This window comes from Paralichthys olivaceus, chromosome 3 (assembly GCF_024713975.1).
Source record: "Paralichthys olivaceus isolate ysfri-2021 chromosome 3, ASM2471397v2, whole genome shotgun sequence".
Lineage (NCBI taxonomy): Eukaryota > Metazoa > Chordata > Actinopteri > Pleuronectiformes > Paralichthyidae > Paralichthys > Paralichthys olivaceus.
This window is the reverse complement of record NC_091095.1, coordinates 5431877-5453318: the sequence shown is the minus strand read 5'-3', so window position 1 is coordinate 5453318 and position 21442 is coordinate 5431877. Positions and strand designations below refer to the sequence as shown.

Below are 21442 nucleotides of genomic sequence, written 5' to 3'. Positions count from 1 at the left end.
GGCCTCAGTGTGAGGGAGTGTACCTGCAACACAGACGTGAAGAGGATGCTGGGAAAATAGGTCATCTTGATATCTTACCCGATTAATATATGACGTCTGTGAAGGAGATGGGGGGTATTGAGCAAATGTCTGATTTTTTTAACTTGATTAACAGCTTTTACTCTATCTATCTATCTATCTATCTATCTATCTATCTATCTACACACCTTTATACTATACATGTGAGGACTGTAGCTGGTCATCACACTGAGGTGGAGTGAATACACATACACACATAACGATGAAGGGGCTAGAAGGCTCAGTGAAATCCTGTCCAATCAGGAATAAGAGCCCACGATAACAAATCAACAACAAGACCGCAAGCCACAAAGAAAGAAAGGCCATGATATATGCGTGTGTGGATAAAATCTGCTTATGCATTCATGTTTAATGTCCATTTTCCAGAAAAACCTAATTGTGCAAATTGGTGTATTCTATCTGGCGACAGTTGCTATTCTAGGTTTCCAGAGTTCAGTCAAAGCGAGGGACCCAGCTGCACGCTCTGCCCTCGCATTGCTTCGCTGCATACACACTCACACATTCACAGAGGATAATCAGCCATTTCCCTTACCTCAGCACGACGCTGTGTGTGTTAGTGTGTGTGTGTGTGTGTGTGTGTGTGTGTGCCGGGGTATCTGTGTGTGAATGCCGCTCCATGTGACAGATGGGCTCCCATAGTAGCAGCTCACATGGGGGGGTGGCAGAAAGTCACTTTTGGATGCGATAACCTTCACAGCTCCCAAGAAATGTTTGGAATGGAGGAGAAGGGGGGGGGGGGCAGAGTTCCTGTTGAACTGGACGGAATCAAGATCTGTGCAAGTGCATTGGCAGGACGTGCCCGGGTGTTGGGACGCCAAACCAGAGCCAGACCAGGCCACATTGGGCCAAGGCAAACCAAGAAGCCTGTGCAAAGAATTGGTTTTTAATATTATGTAAATTGCTTTGGTAAATAAGGGTTCAAACACAACTGCCAGCCTTGTAAACGCAACCGCCAGAATTAACAATGAATGTAAATTAGAAATTGGATTATAAATTGCAGAGTGAGGGAGGGGAAGCAGATGGCGGCCACAGAAGGTACGGACCAGGCAAATGGACACCCTTGTCTGCACGGTTTCTGTCTGCACTTCGACAACAAGCAGTCGCCTTTGAGAGATTTTGTGAAAATCAGTCAATATGTGCTGTTGTGCAGCCGCTTCGAACCCTGTCTGATATATAATACCACCCAACGATGGCTGCAACTGTGAGCCCCGCTGCTTTTATATAATAACGTCCTGCTTACCAATATCTCCCCCAAGCACATCGGCTACGTTTTTCTTTAGCGTTCATGAAGTTGCTTCACCCCATTATTGCTGGTTCCCAGGAAATGTGAACCTGATGGAATGAGCAGCAACAACACTGGCACAACATTTCCTAAAAGCCGAGTGTCGCTGCACTCGGCTTTTACAGATGGATACAATTAAATAATATATAATTAACAACTATTATAGCTCTCAGCTTCGAATTAGCTTTTTACTGCCCCTTAAAATAATAATAATTTTCCTCGATGGAGAACAGAACAAATCAGTGTGGCATATACATATACTGTATATTTCTTTCTTTTATTCTTTCTCACTCCAGTTAGCCGTCGTCTGGGCTTTACTGCCGAAATCATTTTTGATTTCTCTTCCTCGCACTGTAAACTCTCTCATTAGCAAAAAAAAAAAGCCTAAGTTGTTATTCTTTTTTTCATAGTTATAGTTTCTTTGCTTAAAAGAAGATCAATAAAACTGGATGAGGAGAGATGACTCATAGTACGTAAATAATGACCACGACATATGTCCTGATGATGCCTCGATCGCCCCCTGGTGTCTGGCTGCAGTATAGGTCATAAACCTCCTCCATGTTAGTAGATGGGACATGGGCCAAACTGCAAAAATAAAGTAATCAAAAGCACATGTTCTGTCATAATAGAATGTCCTCTCAACAATGCATGAACTCCCACTCTTCCTTTCTTTTTCATTAACGTCTCTGATTCAACGCGCTGTCCTTCACCTTCCTCCCTCACCCGTTCTCTTTCAGTGTCTCCCTCTCTTTCTTTCATCTCCTTCTCTCTCTCTCTTTCTGATCTTGTGCCACTGTGAAGTAGCAGAAGGAGAAAGGAGGAATGGAACTAGGTCACAGGAGGCCATGCATCTCAAGTCTCCAAGTTACAATACAGTAAAAATTATTAGTTGGCTCTCCCATTCCCTTTAGCCTCAAGCATGGAAATGGACACACACGCATGCACGCACGCATGCACATGCACAAACGCACACACGCAGCAGGTGCACTGAGACCAAGTGCACACAAATACAGCATCACACAAACACACACTGAATCTGTTCCCTCCACGTCATCGTCACCCTGTGTGCACAGGTTTGTGTGTGACTGTGTGAGTCTGTTTCTCAAAAAAATGCAGTGGCATTAGAGCAATTTACAAGAAACATTAAACCAAAATTTTAATTTTAAAATTCTGTTTGCCTCTCACATTCGTATTCATCCTTCTCTGCTTCTGTGATCTACACGAGTAAAACCCAGAGATACAGAGGAAAGTAAAGAGATGGGTTACTATGTGTTTGAGCTCAACTGATCTTAGAAACTGATGCAGACACAGAAATTAGGGAGTAAAAGAAATTCAGATTCGGCAATAATTCCAAACCCTGAAAGTTTGATCATTTACTTTAACCATAAACATTATCATAAATAAATAAAGAAGAAAACACAAATATAACTAAATATAGAGCGATTGAATTAGAACTGGTAAAATACAATATGAATACACATCTATTCTGCAGTGATATCGTGTAATATAGAGGTTTTTATATTGGCGCATATCAGCCATTAAGCCCCCCCCCCCCAAGTCCTGGCGCTGGTGTTTCAGATTACCCTCCCTGCTACCTGCACCTGCACCTGCTATGGTCTGTTTGTTCCAAGCTCCGGGACTTGAGTTAATTTAGCTGTCACGGTATACAAAGAAAAGCTGCGCTGTCACACTCTCAAAAATAAAACCTTTGCTCAGAGAGGAAGTTGATTACCGACTGCTCTGCACAGTCTGGGGGAAAATGGAGACAGTTTGTCAATATAAATATTTCAGCACAGATTCAGCTGTTTGTTGGCATGAGTCTGTGTGTAACTATGAACACAAGGATATTTGTTTTCTCACAGAAACTATATCTTATTGTCCAAAGCCAAGTAAAGCTTCCCGGATCCCTCCTGGATCAGGGGTGTGTGTGTGTGTGTGTGTGTGTGTGTGTGTGTGTGTGTGTGTGTGTGTTCCCCCCTGTATCTTGCCCTATGTGTCTCTCGCTCACTCATCAACGGCTGCATTAGTCCATTAGTGCAGAAGTCTGGGGTCAGCGGGGTGAACAGGAATTGGTCAGGCTCTTCCATTTCAGACTGTGGGGTCAGTGGCTTTACAGTCCCTCACAGCTAATGACCATCTCTGGGAACGTACGCCATTATGTGCACAACACACACACACACACAAACACACACAGACACACAAATACCCACACAGAAGGCAGGAAACTCTTCATCACTGGGACACCTTGCACTGCATATGTACACACCTGCATATGTACACACCTGCATATGTACACACCTGCATATGTACACACCTGCATATGTACACACGTACACACGTACACACACACACACACACACGTACACACACACACACACACACACACACACACACACACACACACACACACACACACACACACACACACTCATTAACCGAGACACCAAGTTATAGTCTCTCCATCATGGTGACACTAACAGTAGGAAGCAGTCGCAGTCACACACACACACACACACACACACACACACTGATATAAAGGATGGAGGACTCAGAATGAAACTGCTCACAGACGGAGGTCTTGGCTTTATGCACATATCTTAACAGCATTTTAACTTTTTCCGAATAAATTCAACGTCCTAATTTGAGTCAGTGATATCCTGCTGCATTCTGTTGTGCAGTATTAGAAAACAAGATCGGACATTACGTGTATTAATGGGATTCAAAACCCACATGCATTGCTCTTTACCTTTTCAGAACTTAGTCGGACAGAAGACAGAGTCTGGGCGTGGAAATGAAGTGATGGTCAGAGAAAAGCTGACAAACCCACAGTTTATTACTGAGAGCAGCAAACAGCCCCATAAATCTGTTCCACCAATCAATGGATCTATTTCTATCTCTGTAGGAATGCTGGATTGATTTTTAGGAACGAGGGAAGCTGCACGTACAGCGCACACTCACAGGTACACATTTCCATCTCTCTACAAACAAACTTAAACATCTGTGTCTCCAGCTCTCTCTCTCTTTACCCCAAAAGAAACAACTCAATCATGACGCTTCAACACATGAGCAGGTTTGCCTGCTATGCAGTTCTTGCCGTTGATTAAAAAGCTCGTACCAGGGGGAAAAGACAGGGAAGAATTTTAAATGAAGGGGAAAGGAAAGAAACAGAGGGAGAGAGAACAAATTTATGGTGAAGGAAAAACCAACACAGCAGCCTCCCTCCAACATATGTCCAAACACTAAGAATTATTTTTGACTTCTATTGTAAAAGATTAAAAATTATGCATAAGATATAATGTGTGTACGTGTATGTATTCGCAAAAATGATTTGAAACACACACATATACAGAGGGACATAAACAAAGGGACAGAAGATTAAAAAAAAAGGTCATGAAAACAGAAATACACTACAGGAATAAACATTAAAATGCAAAACACACATGCACACAACAGCAGGAAAGTAGATCTTGTGTATGAAAGCATAAGAAAACGTCCTCGGCATATACTGCACATGTATAATAAATATATGATTCAAACCTACATCACAAAAGAAAGACGGACCATAATACAGTCAGGCGTAGAAATATATAGAGCATGGTTAAGAAGATACTGAGAACGCATGTGACCTACATGTACTGTAAAACAAATGTAATGACATCGCTGTTGTCAGGAAAAAAAAAACACACACATTTATAAACACACATTTACACATACCCAGACACACACAGTACGATGTTTTTAAACCACAATGCCTTCATACTTTTATGGACTTAGGGGGCAATTAAATGAAACATGAGAGCATGCACGTGATTAAAGATTTATCAGACCAAGGTCCCTGCAGCCCCTTCACTTTCTCACACACACACACAAGTACACTTTATACACACAGACCTTCTACGACCGGGAATGTCTGGGGATGCAGGAAGGGAAAGCATTGATTTCATTAAAAAAAAAAAAAAAAACACTCCCAACTGCATGTTCGTGTAATTTAATAAGCGAAGTATAAATGTGCTCTTCATTGAAATCAATTAGCCAGTGGCTACTAACTTTGAACACATCTCCATGGACACTCTGGAGACTCTGTGCTAATGTGATGAATTAAGGTCAACAGCACCGACTTACACGCACACACGCGTAAACACACGCACATGCACGTAAACCATGGGATCTATCGTTACATAGGTTTGTGAGGTAGCAGCCGACAGAGCTCGCAGACGTAGCAACACACAGGGTCTGCGACAGAAAAGATCTTGAAACAGACGACTAACAGAAGTGGCTGTTAGTTCAGCAGCAGGTCGAGATTTTGCCAAGTGACCCGACGTCAGCTTTTTGTACGACTGCCAATGGTTAACAACAGCCTCGTCCAATCAACATTATAGAATACTGCCAATTGCAAATTATAGCTCTGCCAAGTGATGACAGATCCTCGGATTTTTAACATGTCAAACTATGAAGATGAGAAAATGGTTTGACGCATAATTCTCATGATTATGCTAAACTGACAAATTCAATAAGAGTTTAGTCAAACTTGTACCAAGGTTCATGGGTCTTACTGTCTCCATGTGTCATGCGACAACATTGTATGTTTTTGCCCAACATATATGAAGGGTCTGGGTCTTAAACTCTGTCGTCTCCATGTTAGCAGATAGGAAATGGAGCAAAGATGGTTTCTGTCATTTTTGCGTGTCCATTTTTACAGCAAGGTTGGTTTTAACAGATGCTATAAAAAGAGGGTGTGACCTCCTGCAGCTGAGACTGACCTGGGATTGGTCGAGTCCGTGTACTGATCACAACTAAGCAGACTACGATGTAATCAACACGAAACAGCAAAGTGGGTAGGTGTAGATGGGTCGTCCATCTTGACTGAGTCTATGTAAGAAGAAGCTTTTAATCTGCGTGTCCATCATTAAAGCTAGTCTCCTCTTTCCATAGAGGTTTTTTTTTTAGCATGTATTCAAAGAGGCAGAGTTCATTTCACCCACCAGCTTGTTTTCCCTTGTTTCCCTTTGTGTCCTCAGTTTCAGCCTTTGTTAAATCAACCTCATGCAACTTTGTTTTTGACTCAAACCCACATTTCAAGTTTGGACCACGGAGAAAAAAACCTGTGTCTGGATTTTCTAACAGGTGCAAGAGTCTCTTGATTAGAAATGGATCAATGTGTCTCAAGTACACTCACATGAAAATACATTTTGAGGCTCGCTGAAGCTTGGGAAAACACACAGAGAAAATCAGCCTCTCAACACGTCTTAACAATCCTGCAGAGTTGAAGTCTAATTTTCTGGCATCTAATACATTTGAATATAGGTAAATGAGGTCTGGGCCTTTTAAAAGGTTGAATGACTTTCAGAGGATATTAGAAGAGAACAGAATTAATTAGGGAAACTATGAGTGCTCTTTATTACTTGAGGCAACCTGAGACGGTCGCCCCCCCCCTCGGCCAAGCACAGGTGGAACCATAAGGAAAAAGGCAATGAAATGACAATTATTCAGCAGGTACATTGAGATTTAAACTCCTGCAGAGTTATGTCAAAGGACAGGGAAGACACTTGATAGAGACAAATGAAGTGGCGACATATATTAACGAATGAAGAAGTTCTGACTGAACCGGTCACAAACGTCACCGCTCAATTCAAAAAGAAAAATGTGATGTGTGGGAAAAATATGACCAGAGGGCATCTGAGGAAACTCTGGTTGGCTGCTTTGATTGCGATTCACCTTCTCACACTTCTTTCTTTCACATTTGAGGGGGATCAATATTTTTTTGCCAAAAGAGAAAGTATATTGTCTCTTGCCCTCAAAAAAGCTTTTTACTTCTGCTGTTTGGGGAGCAGAAGGTGGTCCACGCCGACGAAAAACCACGTTTATAGTCCAGTCCTTAAAAATCATGAACTGAAGCGTAGATCCAGAGTGAGGGATGTTTACGCTCCTGTAAGTCAATGTATTGATTTCAAAATCCTGTTGATTTATAAAGCACTAAATGTATTTCTGATCTGCAGCTACATTTTTAAGTTTCTATTCATCCACATTTATGGAAGCATCATCATCACACAGAGTGGACCGGAGCAGCCGAGCCGGGGCTTAAAAAGGTGGAATAAAGCCAAAGGAGACATCAGAGTAAAAACACCATGGGTCAGTTGAGCTTAACTAACTGCTGCTTTCAGCCACAACTGGGTCACTGGGCCTCCTCCATGCAGAATGACTCATATGAATGTTTGTGTGTGTGTGTTACAGATGTGTCATAATTTAATAAACCTTAATTTAGTGTGCCAGTTTGGGCATTAAAACATATCGTGAGCTTGAGGTTGGTGAAAAGGCATTTTTTTACATTTTATGATCACAAGTGTAATGTTTTGTTTACAATACTGAGCCTTTCAAACCTCAGAGGTTAAATATGCATTTGAAGATTAAATATAAAAATACTTACTGTTAATTGCAACAGAAATAAAAAACAACACTTTGATTTTTCAGCCTCAAAATGTCTAGTTTCTTCTTTTATATGTGGGAATCTGTGCATCTGTTTTTTTATTTTATTGGAATGAAAGTCTCAAATCAGCGAGGTCACCTCAGAGGTCACATCAACACTCATCAGGCTCTTGTCTCCCTGGTTTGTAACCATGAAAGGTACTTGGATTTTAGCTTTTTTTTAATGTCTACTTGTGGGATTTTAAATGTTAAATCTTTTTAAACATAGCTGTGGGATTTAGTGGTGGTTGCACCTGAGTGCAGCAGGCACAGCAAATGGAAATTTGTGAGCAACAAGGCATAAACATTTGCAGATGGGCCACAGCAGCCAAGGATTCACCCCCTTCACCATAGCATCAACTCTGGCTAAACAGAGTCATCTAACTATTCTAGTTGTCTTTGTTGTTTTTTAAAAGCTTTCCTGGTCACTATGGCCAACAGAAGCATGTGGTGAGTAAAGATACATTCATGGTTCTAACCTACAAACACCTGGTCACTTGAAGAATAAGAGAGAGTCTCCCATCTCAAGCTCAGAGGGTCTATAAAGCTGCAGTATGGGAGGAACTAAGGTTAATACAGAGAACACAGTGACAGAATGAGGCAGAACACCAAAGAGACTAACTGGTGAAATGGAGCACAATCAGTCATCAGCCAACAATGAAAACCATTTAAATGTGATCCATGCACATAAAAAGAAAGTTCATACATCAAAAAGAGGAGAAAAGCACACTTCAAGGTATGAATCAATATTTCTAGCGGAAGCTCTGCATCAGCAGCCACGGCCGCGCAGCCGACATCAAACAACATCAAGAAACAAAAGGTAAATCACTTCAGTACAAAGCCGGTTATTCTGTTATGAGGACGTCAAGGAAAAGGTCACAGAATTCATTCTGCAACCTGAAAAGCTGATGCTGTGGTGCACGCATACATGCATGTGTAAACAGAGAAAGAGAGAGAGGAGGAGGTGTGAAATTCCAGTATTATCCAAATATATATACTTTAAAAGATAGGTATTGGATCAGTACGTAGATTTACGTTCTCGCAGATGTCCGACCTGGTATTTTCTGCAGTATTGGAGACATTGTCTGAGCTGGTGTCAGTGTCAGAATTAATAATCAAATTAAATAACAATCGCCATCAACAACTGTGTGAAAAGACAGGGAAAGAAGTGTGTATGAAAATCACTGACCCCCACATGATAATGCAGATGTTTAATGCAAGGTCACAACGCTATTCATGTGTGTGTGTGTGTGTGTGTGTGTGTGTGTGTGTGTGTGTGTGTGTGTGTGTGTGTGTGTGTGTGTGTGTGAAACAGGGGCCTCTGAGGCACCATTGAGAACTTGTCACCCTGCTTCCAAAACATTCAAGCGCAGCCTCCAATGATGCATAATAGGGTGAGGGGGTGGAGAGGGAAGGGCACAGGGGGACGGAGTCGTCATTGGTGAAACACACTGCAACCAACACGCCAGGAAAGAAGAAAGACAGAGGGGGCCTCGAAAAACAGAGACGATGGAACGAGAGGATGACGAGATTTGGTCAAAACAAAATCTCACTTGTACGTAGAATCACAGAATCTCCTTTTTCTTTCTACATTTGGTTTCTCCTCTCAACGTAGCTTCTTTAAAGTTGAAAGCATCACAAATCCCAAACACCTGAAGTGCAGTCAGCACATTAATGCATCCTCAGAGACTCATCATGGTGCTCAAGCAACCACAGCACGCACCACCTTTGTATTTTTTTTTTTACTTCTAACACACCTCCAATGATCCACACATCAACACTGCAGGGGGAACGACTTTTTATCAGGATAATCAGAACAAGAGATGTTTTATTTTTCTCAATCAGCAGTGGATAGTGGGGCTCTCACCAGTAAAACCTGGTGAGTGTCAGTGTGCTGCGATAATAAAAAAGCAAGCTGCAGGGGAAGTGTAACATTAGCATTGTGTCACACCACGTTTGTTGATAGCTGGTATTACTGAGCACGAGCTGTATCATCAAATAATACCGCCCCCCCCCTCACTCACACACACACACACTCCTCCTCCTCCTCCTCCTCTCCCCCAGCCAAGACCTCGCCACAACATCCCTGACGATTGACAAGCACAATCCCCTCAAGGTAAAAAGATTCAGCCCCAGACTTAGTGTGTGTGAAGGAGATAGTCGAGTGTGTGTGTGTGTAATCTCCATAAACAGCTTCATTTAAAAGCCAGATGGAAGGAAAAGGACAAAGAGACGAAGAGAGACAGAAAGGGGGAGAGAGAGAGAGAGAGAGAGAGACATACGTGAGAAGGTGTAGGATGAAACCAGTCGTCATGTAAAGACGTCGATCTTCAAGCTGCTCTGGAGGTTTGTTTCATTATCTTCTCAGAGAACACTAAACCTTGGCTGTAGAGTGTCATGAACTGTCACTGCACGCCTGTCAATTAGTTGTAAAAAAATAAAAATAAAAATCTATATAACTCTTTCTGTTTGTCTTTTACTTTGATCAGGTGTAATTTCAAAATAAAAGCCCTCCGCAGAGTCACGTTATTACAAGTAACTGTAGCAGCGGCAATAATAATAATAAAAATAATAAAGTTTAACCGATAGTATCAGTCAGTCAAAATTCTTATTGTCAGTTAACGGTTATGATGAACATCCTTTACTTTAGTTTAACATGTCACTTAATGAAGTGAAGTTAAAATACTCACTCTTCAGCCCCTGACTGGATACAATCATCACCACCATCATCATCACCATCATCATATAATAATTTGAATCATTAAATGAAATTCAGCCTCAGAACATTAGATTTATATAACCTCCAACAGCTCAGTCGTTATTATTAGGTTTTATTTTTAGCATCTGAAGCGGTGACTGTTCTCTGCTGGCTTACAATACAGAGATATCATGGTTAGCTCTGAGTGAACACATATTATCCTGAGACCGCTTTTGTCTTTTGACGCCTTCAGAAGAATCTTTCCATCTGCTTCCTCTCAGCAGGTCAAAATATCTACCTTCACCCATCTGAGAACAAACACACAAAAAACACACAAACTCTCTGCAACGGGCACAAATTCACACCAAATTGATTTCCTGGCTCGACACTACCGAATGTGGAAAATGTCCTATTTTATTTGACAAGAAACACTGAGATGTAATGAATCAAACTGAACAGTCCAACAGTTTGGTCACGGACAGAGAAAAGAAACGACAGACAACGTAAAAAGAGTGGAGGAGAGGACTGCTCCGAGTTAACAGCCTTTCATTCGTCTTTGCTCTTCTGTGAAAGAAAAGAAATAGTTTAAGGAAGTAAAACAGAGAAAGACAGAGATAGTAACTCGACTAAAATAATTTGAGGTGATATCATCAGACCAAAGCCTCTCTCCTCCACTTTGTAACTTTCATGTAGAACTTCTCATGAAAACTTTTGACACGCAGCACTCCAGGGCCCTATCTCAGCGTTAGCCCGGCACACTGGTATTAGCAGCCATGTTTTATTCATCAGCATCCATAGTTGTCATTTCGTACACCGCTCCCCGACTGCATATACCAGGCGACGGAGCGCAAGGTGAAAAACAGGATTACAGCAAATGTAAATAATAAAAAACGGAGGCACATGAAGACGTTCGGTTAATCTGAGCCGGGGATTAATGCCATGATACCCTGTCAGACACGGCCAGGTCGGGGGGGGGTGGATAACAACAACAGCACAACACAACAACACAAGCACAAAGGGGACACACGAGAGTGAGACGTACCTGGCGACACACACACACACACACACACACACACACACACAGGGCAGCGGAAAAAGGATTTGTGGTGTTATCGGGGTTTGACTTTGAACAATAAGTGACTTTGCCCCAGAGCAGACGAGACGACACCTGAAAACGCTAATTCTGACATAGAGAGGACAGACGTTGGGGGGGGGGGGGGGTTTCAGGTTTCAGACGAGCAGCATCACACAAGGTCCAACGTTACTGAGCACTCACACGTGCACGTTGCTTTCACGCTTGACGGAGGCGCGATCATCATAATGACAACATATAGCCTGTGCCGTGCTAACATGCTTTGCTAGCTGTCAATGCAAAACAAAAGGGAAGCAAAAGGGAAACTAGAATCAGGAACAACCCTGGGAAAATGGTGGAATCCTTGATCTGGATCCGCCCCAACATTACTTCTTGGTCACTAATTATACTTGTTTTCTTTTCTGCATCATTCATGAAGTTAGTAGCAGTTATGTTGTGTTCATGGTCAACTACATATCCCCACAGGTGAAGAGAAAAAACACGCTGACTGTCTGTGGCACCAGGACTGAGCTGCAGGCCCTGGCCATCTGTCAGCTGCACTCCTGCTGTTGTGAGGACGAGCGTCTTCAGTAGTTTCAATGTTATTCTCCCACACACAATATCACAGGTGTCACTGCAGCCACTTCATGAAAGCGTTTGTGTTTGCGTTTACAGTTTATGCAGAACAAATTAATCAGGCTTCACGAGTGTTCAGAACTATCACAGACTTTATATAAAGAAATATTACACACAACAAAATCTGTGGTCCGGCAGCTGTAAACTAAACAATGGTATTATATGACCATATCAAATATATGTAGCTCTTACTTACTGTGCACATCCACCAGCCACAGGGCAGCATTGGCTCTGTTTCTATCAACTTGGTGAATGTGAGTTCAATATTAACTCTCCTTTTTTTATTTTTAGAAATATTTGGCTTTTTCTGCTGTGTTCACCCGTTCGTCGCTAACTTGGTCTGGAAGGTAACACCCGGTGGTTTTGTCAGAGGGTTTTCTGACTGGAATTGACTCTAATCAGAGCAGTGACCCAAAACAGCCACACTGTGAATCCTAGAGTTAACAAAATAATAACGAAACATCTGAGTGAAAAGATTCTGAATAGATGTGAGGGGAAGTGAACAGTGTGGGGATTCATTCTCTGTTTGTTACTATGACCGATTCATCTCACTAGACTCATTATATCCCTGCATCAGTCTCCATCTCGACCACCCTCCTCTTCTCTATCAGTTTTCATAGTCAGTTAGTGATGCATGCCTAAACCCATAACACATGGTTTGGGAGGGTGCTGGTCAGAAAGTGACAAAGCAGCATTCAGACTATTATAAATAACTTTTAGAAACAATACATGAATGCAACAGGCCACATTTATCACTGATCAATCTTTCTCATACCACGTTTATCTCAAACACACACTGGAACACAACAGAGGGTGCAGGTCCTCAGGAATCTGTATCTGTACTCCTTCATGAATCAAACATCCCTCTGTACCCAGACGATAATTTATATGCACGTATTTGTTTGTGAGTTGGGCGGTGTAGATCGACTCTCCAAACAGGTTGGGGTGGATGTGAGTAACCTGCATAGACCTCTTTGTCTTTGGACGATTAAAGTTCTCATGAATATGTGTTTATTTTAAAGACACAATTGGAGGAGATGAACATTAACAGAAATAGTTTCCCACTAGTTCTTCTTCTCTTCACTTTCACTGGCCACACATTTCTCAGAGTGAGGTCTCACCCACTGAGACACTCACTAATTGGATTATACTTGTGTAGATGGAGAGCACACACTGTTCTTTTCTCACACACAAACACACACTCGCGCTACATCCTTCACTTCATTTGAAACTCAAACAATCTCTATGTGTATCTGTACACAGGGAGTGTGTAGAAAGCAGATTATCAACTCTGCAGTTGGTTGCAAGACGGGTTTGTCTTTTGGATCGACAACAAGGTGCAACTGTTACAGTGAGGAACACTTTGCATTCTCCACTAGTTGTCCTAGACCCAATCAGGGAAGCGAATGATTTCCACACATCAGTTCACTTTCTCCACATTCAGAGTACAACGCATGCCTGGAGGTTTTCAAAGTCAGCTTAACTGTCAATTCTGCCATATGTACAAGAGGGGACAGGATTAAAATGCTATTTCTCCCTAATCCCTGGTGTAAACATATAAGTAGACAAACCATGAACAAGTACACAACATATTAAGTACCACCCAAAAAAAAAGAAAGCAACTGAGCACAGGATAGATGAGACTTGGTGAGTATTGCAAAATACTTCATGAAAATGATTGTACATCCACAGGATGAGGAAAACTAGTGTAATGGTCAAACACCAGAGTATTGTAGACATCGGTCTTAACCAAAGCAACAGTTTTCCTTTTTAAACCAAACCGTGGTGATGTGGTCGAGCCAAACTGCTTCCTCCCCCTGCCCTTCATTTAGTAGTGGTGATCAAAAATGAGCAGGACAGACCACTAAATTTACACCAGAGGGAAAAGGTGGAAGAGAGAGAGAGAGGGAGCGAGAGCAAATGCCTCAGGCCAGCACTGACCTCGGCTAAATTTACCCTCCTGCTGTTTTGCACCGCTGCACTCAAACACCTATTCAGCACCAGCAGGTATTGTTAGCTTGTAGAGCATGATACAGTGGCTGGCAAAGGTGGTGCCCTGGTACATTTTGGGCTTGTCGGCTGTCAGGATAGCAATGCTGCATGTGACAGCGTGTCTGCTTGGTTGGGTTTAATATTCAATCTTCAAGAGTGCATCGTATTTGAGGGAGATGTGGCCAGCTGGCAGTCTTACCCCTTAATGTATCAGAAGGCTAACACAGGGCCAGAGAGGAGTCCTTTGTTTGTTTTCATTTATAGGCCTGTATTGAGACTTAAACAGCAGGAGATGTTCCTGATGAGCAGCCAGAGACTTTCATAAAACTTGTGTCAGTGTACAGCCTCATGGTTCTCATTCCCCTTAAAAATGAAAATCCCCTCATTATCTACTCACCACTATGCCGATGGAGGTGTGGGTGTAAATTACACCGTTTGGAATTTGAATGTCGGGGCTTACGGACACTTGAATGACACCACAGAAGCTGTATGGAGGTTATTTTCTGTTATTTTCTGTTGTGATTCACGTCTAAAGAAATGGTCACCATTTATTATTGGATTTGGCTGCAACGCTGTTTACCCCTGAAACTCCTTTAGTGTTCTTTGGACTCAAACTCTTCACCCACCCCTCCATTGGCATAGTGTTGAGAAGATAATGAGTTCATTTTAATTTTAGGGTGAACTATCCCTTTAAGTGTTAGCATTGGCCACCCAATAATATGACCATTAGGGACATAGGTATGGTGTTTTCAAGCGTTCTTCATGGACTCCATTAGAGGCTGGATATTACTACATCACACAAAAAGCCAACCAGACAAAGCAAATGCACATACAAATAAGAACCCACGGTGCTTTAACAGCCACAGAGCACAGCAGTGGTTCTCTCTGTGCACCGAGTACTAATATGATGAATGCTGCACTGACCCTCACTTCAGATCTTTGCATGTGTGCATGTTGTCCTTTCAGAAGCAATGCATCTCTGTTGTTTTAATATGTGTGAACGGCGCCACAGAAACGGCTCCTACATCCTCATTTGTGTGTGTTGGTGTGTAATTGAGAAAGCTGGTGGTCCCCTTGACCTCATACTCCCATTAAATGTGTGACCTCAAGTGTGCTACACTGTGTGTGTGTGTGTGTGTGTGTGTGTGTGTGTGTGTGTGTGTGTGTGTGTGTGTGTGTGTGTGTGTGTGTGTGTGTGTGTGTGTGTGTGTGTGTGTGTGTGGGAGAGGGAGGGGATGGGATGTCAGCAGGTGACCAGAATGTGTTTGCGAGCTACAATGCCTTTTATGCCTGAAGCGCTTCTCTGCAGTCTCTTATTACAGTGTCATGTGTGAGTGTGTTGTGTGTGCACACACACACACACACAACACACAGACACAGCAGTGGCGTGAAATGTGTTGTGATGTCTCCCCTATGGGAAGCTGGTCTCAGACCGCAGAGGAGACGCTCTCCTTCTCAGACCTGCTCAGACTCATTGTCCTGCTGTGACACAGACACACACACACGCACACACACGCACACAAGCACAACTCTCTTCCCACCCTTATATATTCTCTTTCTATCCCCTGGTCTGTTACTGTTGTGAAACACATGGTTTTCTCGGTTCATAAAAGGTTTAGGATTTAGTTCCAATCCTTTGACTAAACACGTTTCAGCCAATCCCAGCCGACATTGGGGCGAGACCCAGGGTACAAGATATGGTCATAATTTCACAGAATCCAAGATGATATCTTTATATCACTTGTTTTATCCAGTCAATGAAGTAAAGATATTCCATCCAAAAATTACACCAAAGAAATGAATGAAGAAAATCCTCTCTTTTTAGAAAAGGTTTTACAAGATGAATGACTTAACTTGAAAAACTATTGCATTGATGAACTCGTTAATTGAGTAGCTTCTGCTCCGCTTATCAACCGATGTCGTTCAAACAACTGATTGGTCGTGATAAATAAAATCTGTTATTTCTAGATTCACTAAATCGGCCAGTAACTGCTAAAACAGACAATGTAGGCCAATGTTGGTTGTTGAGCTGTGATAGGAATGACAAAAATTAAACTTTCATTTGTTTTGTGTGAGACAATCTATCAAGTAGTTTGAAATGGACTAAATAAGTTAGACCCAGCTGCCTCCATTAGACTGGACGAGGTCAAAGTTGTGCTTTAAAATCAACCATCACCCCTTATTTTCACTGGTAGTCCCCCCCCCCCAGATAATGGATTAATCCTGGAAGGCTATTGATGTAGAGTGGTTTTCTTAATGGAAGTAGCACCAGCAATTGACAGACCAAGGAGAATTTGGTCGGATGAGGACATATCGACCAAAAAAAATCGATTAAACCCCGAAGAAATTCTGATAGATAAGTGTTTTCATGCTGCAGTTTGACCAAGGCCGTTTGGGTGGGACCACTGTGGAGTGATGTGAGGGAGGGAGAACCACTGAAAGCCAACATGAGATCCAGATATGAGATGATTTTACAGTGGCACTTTGGATTAGGCATGTTTAAATCCACTTAAATCCGCTGTAAAAATGATAAGGCCTTTTTCTGTATATTCCACAACTGAAATATAGGTCATACAGAGTTGTGCAGAGGTGGAGAGTTTCCATTTGTACACATACACATGTGCATGACTGTTGTGTTCGCTACAAAGACGGCGCGCACACATGCACAAAAACCCCACCACCACCACTTTACCGTCTCCCAGGGCAACAAGACCGGAATCTACCAAGAGGCACGATGAAAATGAAGAAGAGGAGAGGGGAGGAGAGGAGCAGGATGAGGAAGAAGAGAGGATGAAAGAAATGAGACAAGGCACAAATAACAACCCAATCCAGCAAGACTTATTTTAATAGAGCTGCTACAGGAGGAATATTATAGAGGTAATCTCTGCTGTGAGACATCTGCATGTGTGAGAGGTGGGTGAGGGGATGACTGAGTGACGCTACAGATACTGAAGCTCACAGTCGCACACAGACACACAAATATGCAAGCAGTTATACTTGGCCGGGATGTGTATCGTCTAATCGAATCATTCCAGATGTATAAACGTGCACATTGTTGACCCCACACACACACGCTGCAGAGGGATGACTTGGGTCAAAATGCCAACAAGACTCAATGATGCAGTCGTTTTCAGCTCTACTTTTCCGGTGCATACTTGAAATCCCCCAAAAACTCCTCAAGAATTTAAGGTAGGTGTTGAGGGTATTAAATTAAGCACAATGGGACAATTGTAAGGAGTTGAGTTGGACAAAACCAGCAACAAGCTCAATAAAGAAACCTGATTGAACTAAGAAAAGTTAAAACAACCAGCACTAATTAGAAGTCCACGGTTTATAACTGGTCACATTTTAAATCTAATTAGTACAAACATCACAAGTGATCCAACACAAACAAAAGATACATTAGCTCCTGTATGCTAGTTGAACTGTATTAGTATCATTGTCAAAGTAAATAAACCCAAATTATTTGACAGTTTCTCATTTATTTAGTTTTTTCGTGACGCAGTTTTCTTTTGAAAGTCAGAAATTCCGCCCAAGAGAAGGTCAGAGAATCTCAGTGAAAGTTGTATTTGCAGACTAACCTCACCATTTACCCTCATAATTATGCGAGAGCTGCTCTTCCCTCTCCCTTTGCCCCCCTGCTGTTCCAATTCTTCCAAATTATTTTGCTCCTATTTTAATGATCTCTGCTCTCCGCTCCCCTGTTGCCCTCAGTCAAATCTGTCCATTCTACTCTCCTCCTCCTCCTCCTTCTCCTCCTCCCTCTCTCCTCTGAGCTTTGCTGATGATATTGGGTTTTTGGGGCGGGGGCACAGAGGTAGTGCTGGCATCTGCTCGAAGGGCTGGCACGACGCCCGTCACTGAGCATCGCTCCGGCAACCAGAGTCACGCTGTTGGATTTATCTCCAACCAACCTGTCAGCTGATGCTCTTTGTGGGCGTAAGACAAGTGGGCATTGCCTCTTTGGCATTCGCACTGCCAAGGTACCCACGGGGAGATTTAAAAATGGAGGGGGGGAAGCCCCTTAGTGGCTGTGACAATGCAGAGGAAGTGAGACAGAAAGATGTACATGAGCAAGGGAAGAGAAGGGTTATGTCCACACTGAGAAGTTTTGAATTACACACCGGTAGTCGAGGCTGATGCAGTTTGCAGTTTGTTTTCTTCCAGAAAAGGGTCAAGTGATAGGAGCATGGTGGATCAGGGAAGTAAATGTTGAAACTGATAAGAATCAGTGTCTGCGTCAATGCTTCCAAGTGTCTAACATTCTGCACATCCAGACTGGAGTTTTAAAACTTAAAACTTTTTGGTTTCCGGGCGTAAAAAAACTTAGCAAAAGTGCATTTTAGAACAAAATATTGGTTTGAATGTAGCCTAAAGCACATCAAGAGGGAGAAAGTACATAAAGGTAGAGAGTGAGAAGGGAAGAGATTGGGAGGAAAGCAAAAGCACATCTGAAGCTTGCAGGATGTGTAGCTCAAAGAGTGGAGAGCACATTTCACAAGAAGAGTCTATCACCTGCTCAAGTACCATTCTCATATTCTCTTTGAGCAACGCCTTTACCAAACAACAGAGCAAACCATACCTGCAAGAGTGAAGGGGAGCTCATTAAAATCTAATTCCACTTCCATCAAGCACTGGCCGCTAAATGTTCAATAACACCAATCAGTTTCTCCGGTCAATGAGACGCGCTTGTAAATGTCACGACATCCGTGCAGGCAACTCCCGAGATATGAGCGGCCAGCACCGCGGCGAGCGTGTGAGATGAGAGAATCATGGGTTTCCGCGATGAGGAGCGATGAATCAATTGGCCACTAATGTATCCATTCAAGCAATTAGTACCATGACAAATTTATAAGCGACAATTACTCGGCTGGGTGCAGTTTCCTGAATGGAACGGAGTCGGGGGCAGTTCAACCAGAATCGCACATGACTGGTTTTTTGTCACTCATCCTTAAGGGGCATAATACAATAATGATGGCCTGCTATTGTGGATGTCATTCTGTGTTTTAAACTCCAGGTGCCCACTGAAGCAGGGACGCCCTCGACAGTGAGAAAAGCACACAACTTGCACACAGTCATATCGAACAGTCAAGAGTATTTGCATTAACGCACGCTGAATTTAACAGGAGTGAGATCCCATAACACGTCACACTGCAGTTTCATTATCCTATAGCAGATATGACATAATTCATAAATGTTGTATATCCAGAGCATTACGACACAGTATAGCAAACAGAGCTGTCTCTCTGCAATGTAAGTGAAAGGATGTAATGGTTACAATGATAGATAATAGCATTGCAACGGCAGCAGCTCTACTTGCGTCAGGTTTGCTGCTGAAGGGAAATTAGTAAGAAATTAGTAAAATTCCTGACGCCATGTGACCTGACCAGTGGTCCAGGATCAGCAGTTCACGCTGACAACTGCAGACTAACAACTGAAAATGAGATTTCCAGGTGGGCCCCCGAGCAAAACGATAAGGAGCTTATTCTCAGTCTAACATAACTCATTCAAAAGTTACCACACAGGATAAATCCAGTTATGAACCAGCTCCTATCCAACAGCAGAACGCAAAAATCTCTGGCAACAAATGCATGTTTGGGATTCCTTGTCCTCATCTAAGACTCCTGTTCGTTTCGTGCATGATGTGAGTTCCAGAGGTCCACAGGGAAGCAAGCAACGGCACTGCTTCGTTTATCTGCCAGTGTCAGAGAGTAGAGGTCACTTACGACAGTTCTCCTCGTCGCTGTTGTCCGAACAATCGTCGTCATCGTCACATCTCCACAGGGTTGGGATGCACCGTCCGTTCTTGCACTGAAACTGGCCGGTTTCACACTCCAACTCCGGAGTTCCTGCAGAACAGAACAGAACAACTAATCAGCATTGGCGAGAGGTGCTATAAGAACTATAATGCAAAACATGACCTGACCACGAACTGTGTACACTGGAGGGTTCTTTAATTCTGCAGGTTTAGAGGTTAAATATTGCATCAATCTCCAGGTTTCTATGGATAAAGATCTCAATCTGACCAGGACACTGATGTTTGCAAACAGCTCTTCTTAGAATTGGGTGTTTAAACACTACTGCTGCTCTTACAATGGTCCCTCCAGGTGTTTTTTTCTCAAATCCAAATGTGTTAAAAAATGACTTCAACTCTTGTATTTTATCCTGATGATTATGATCAGTGGACACTTGGTGGCTGTCAGCATGGCTGTCCGGGTCCTGTTGGCACATAAAGATCAGTTTAATGGTTGTTTAAACTGCAGCTAATGATGATGATGATGTAGCAGCCTCCACTTTGCGTCCACATCACCACAAACAAGCCCTTTTTACGCATCAGTCTACTGGCTTCTGACACGTGTTGGTTTTAGGTAAGCATTGGTTTCTTCCGCATGTTGTCGCCTTCTCTCCGCGGTGACATCCTCCACCAACCCGGACATAAGCGGCTCCCCCCCGGTGCGACCAGGCACCTACACGAGTCGTCGGACCGCACCGGGGAGACGCTTCCGCGGCGAAACACAAGCGAACCCCCGCTCCGGTTGTCTTACCTTTAGCGCAGTGGAGCTCCGTGAGCAGCAAATGGAAAAGCACAAGCTTCCCGACTTCAGTCCACATCTTTAGATCCTCGGGATGTTCATGCAAAGTGGATAAAAAGCCCAGTGAAGGATCCAGCAGCTTCTAAATGCGTGTGTGTGTGTGTGTGTCTCCTCCTCCGCGCGCGCTCCTGTCGGTGCCTCAGCTCTGACTGAGAAACACCGACTCTCCTCCTTCTTGCCTCTGTTTGAATCCGTGACGCTGGAGGGCGGGAGGAGCCTGCGGTTCATGTAGTAGGTGAGAGAGAGTAAATCAGAGCGGGTGATCCGCATGTTGGCTCGAACAGCTGAGTCATGGTGACACACCTCCACGCGTGCTTTGTTTTAAATATAAACTGCCACATCATCGATGAGAGCAGTTAAAGGCTCAGTGTGTGGAATCAAGCGTCTGAAGTTGAAGTTGCATGTTGCAGCTGACCTCCCCTCACCTCACCCCTCCTCCTCCAAACATGCAGGAGAACCTGTGGAAACCTTTGTTTGCCATAAAAACTCAAAAGGTTTAGTTTCTACAGTTCTGTCAAAAAAAAAAACATGGCTGCCTCCGTAGAGAGGACCCGCTCCAAATGTAAATATAAAGTATTTCCATTTAAAGGGCCCATTCTAGGGTAAGAAAACAACAATGAACTAATACT

General features: G+C 43.0%; 1 protein-coding gene across 7 annotated transcripts in view; it reads right to left on the bottom strand.

Annotated features, from left to right (window-relative positions):
- lrp8 (low density lipoprotein receptor-related protein 8, apolipoprotein e receptor) overlaps window positions 1–21006 on the bottom strand; it is a 140650-nt gene extending 119644 nt beyond the window's left edge. For all 7 annotated transcript variants that reach the window (XM_020098498.2, XM_069521606.1, XM_069521607.1 and 4 more), the window contains exons 1-2: window positions 20766–21006; window positions 19947–20069 (exon numbers count right to left, since the gene is read on the bottom strand). In XM_020098498.2, coding sequence (XP_019954057.2) covers window positions 19947–20069; window positions 20766–20832 — 190 coding nt within the window. In that variant the 5' untranslated portion in view covers window positions 20833–21006. The remainder of the gene's footprint in view (window positions 1–19946; window positions 20070–20765) is intronic.
- Window positions 21007–21442: the final 436 nt, after the last annotated feature.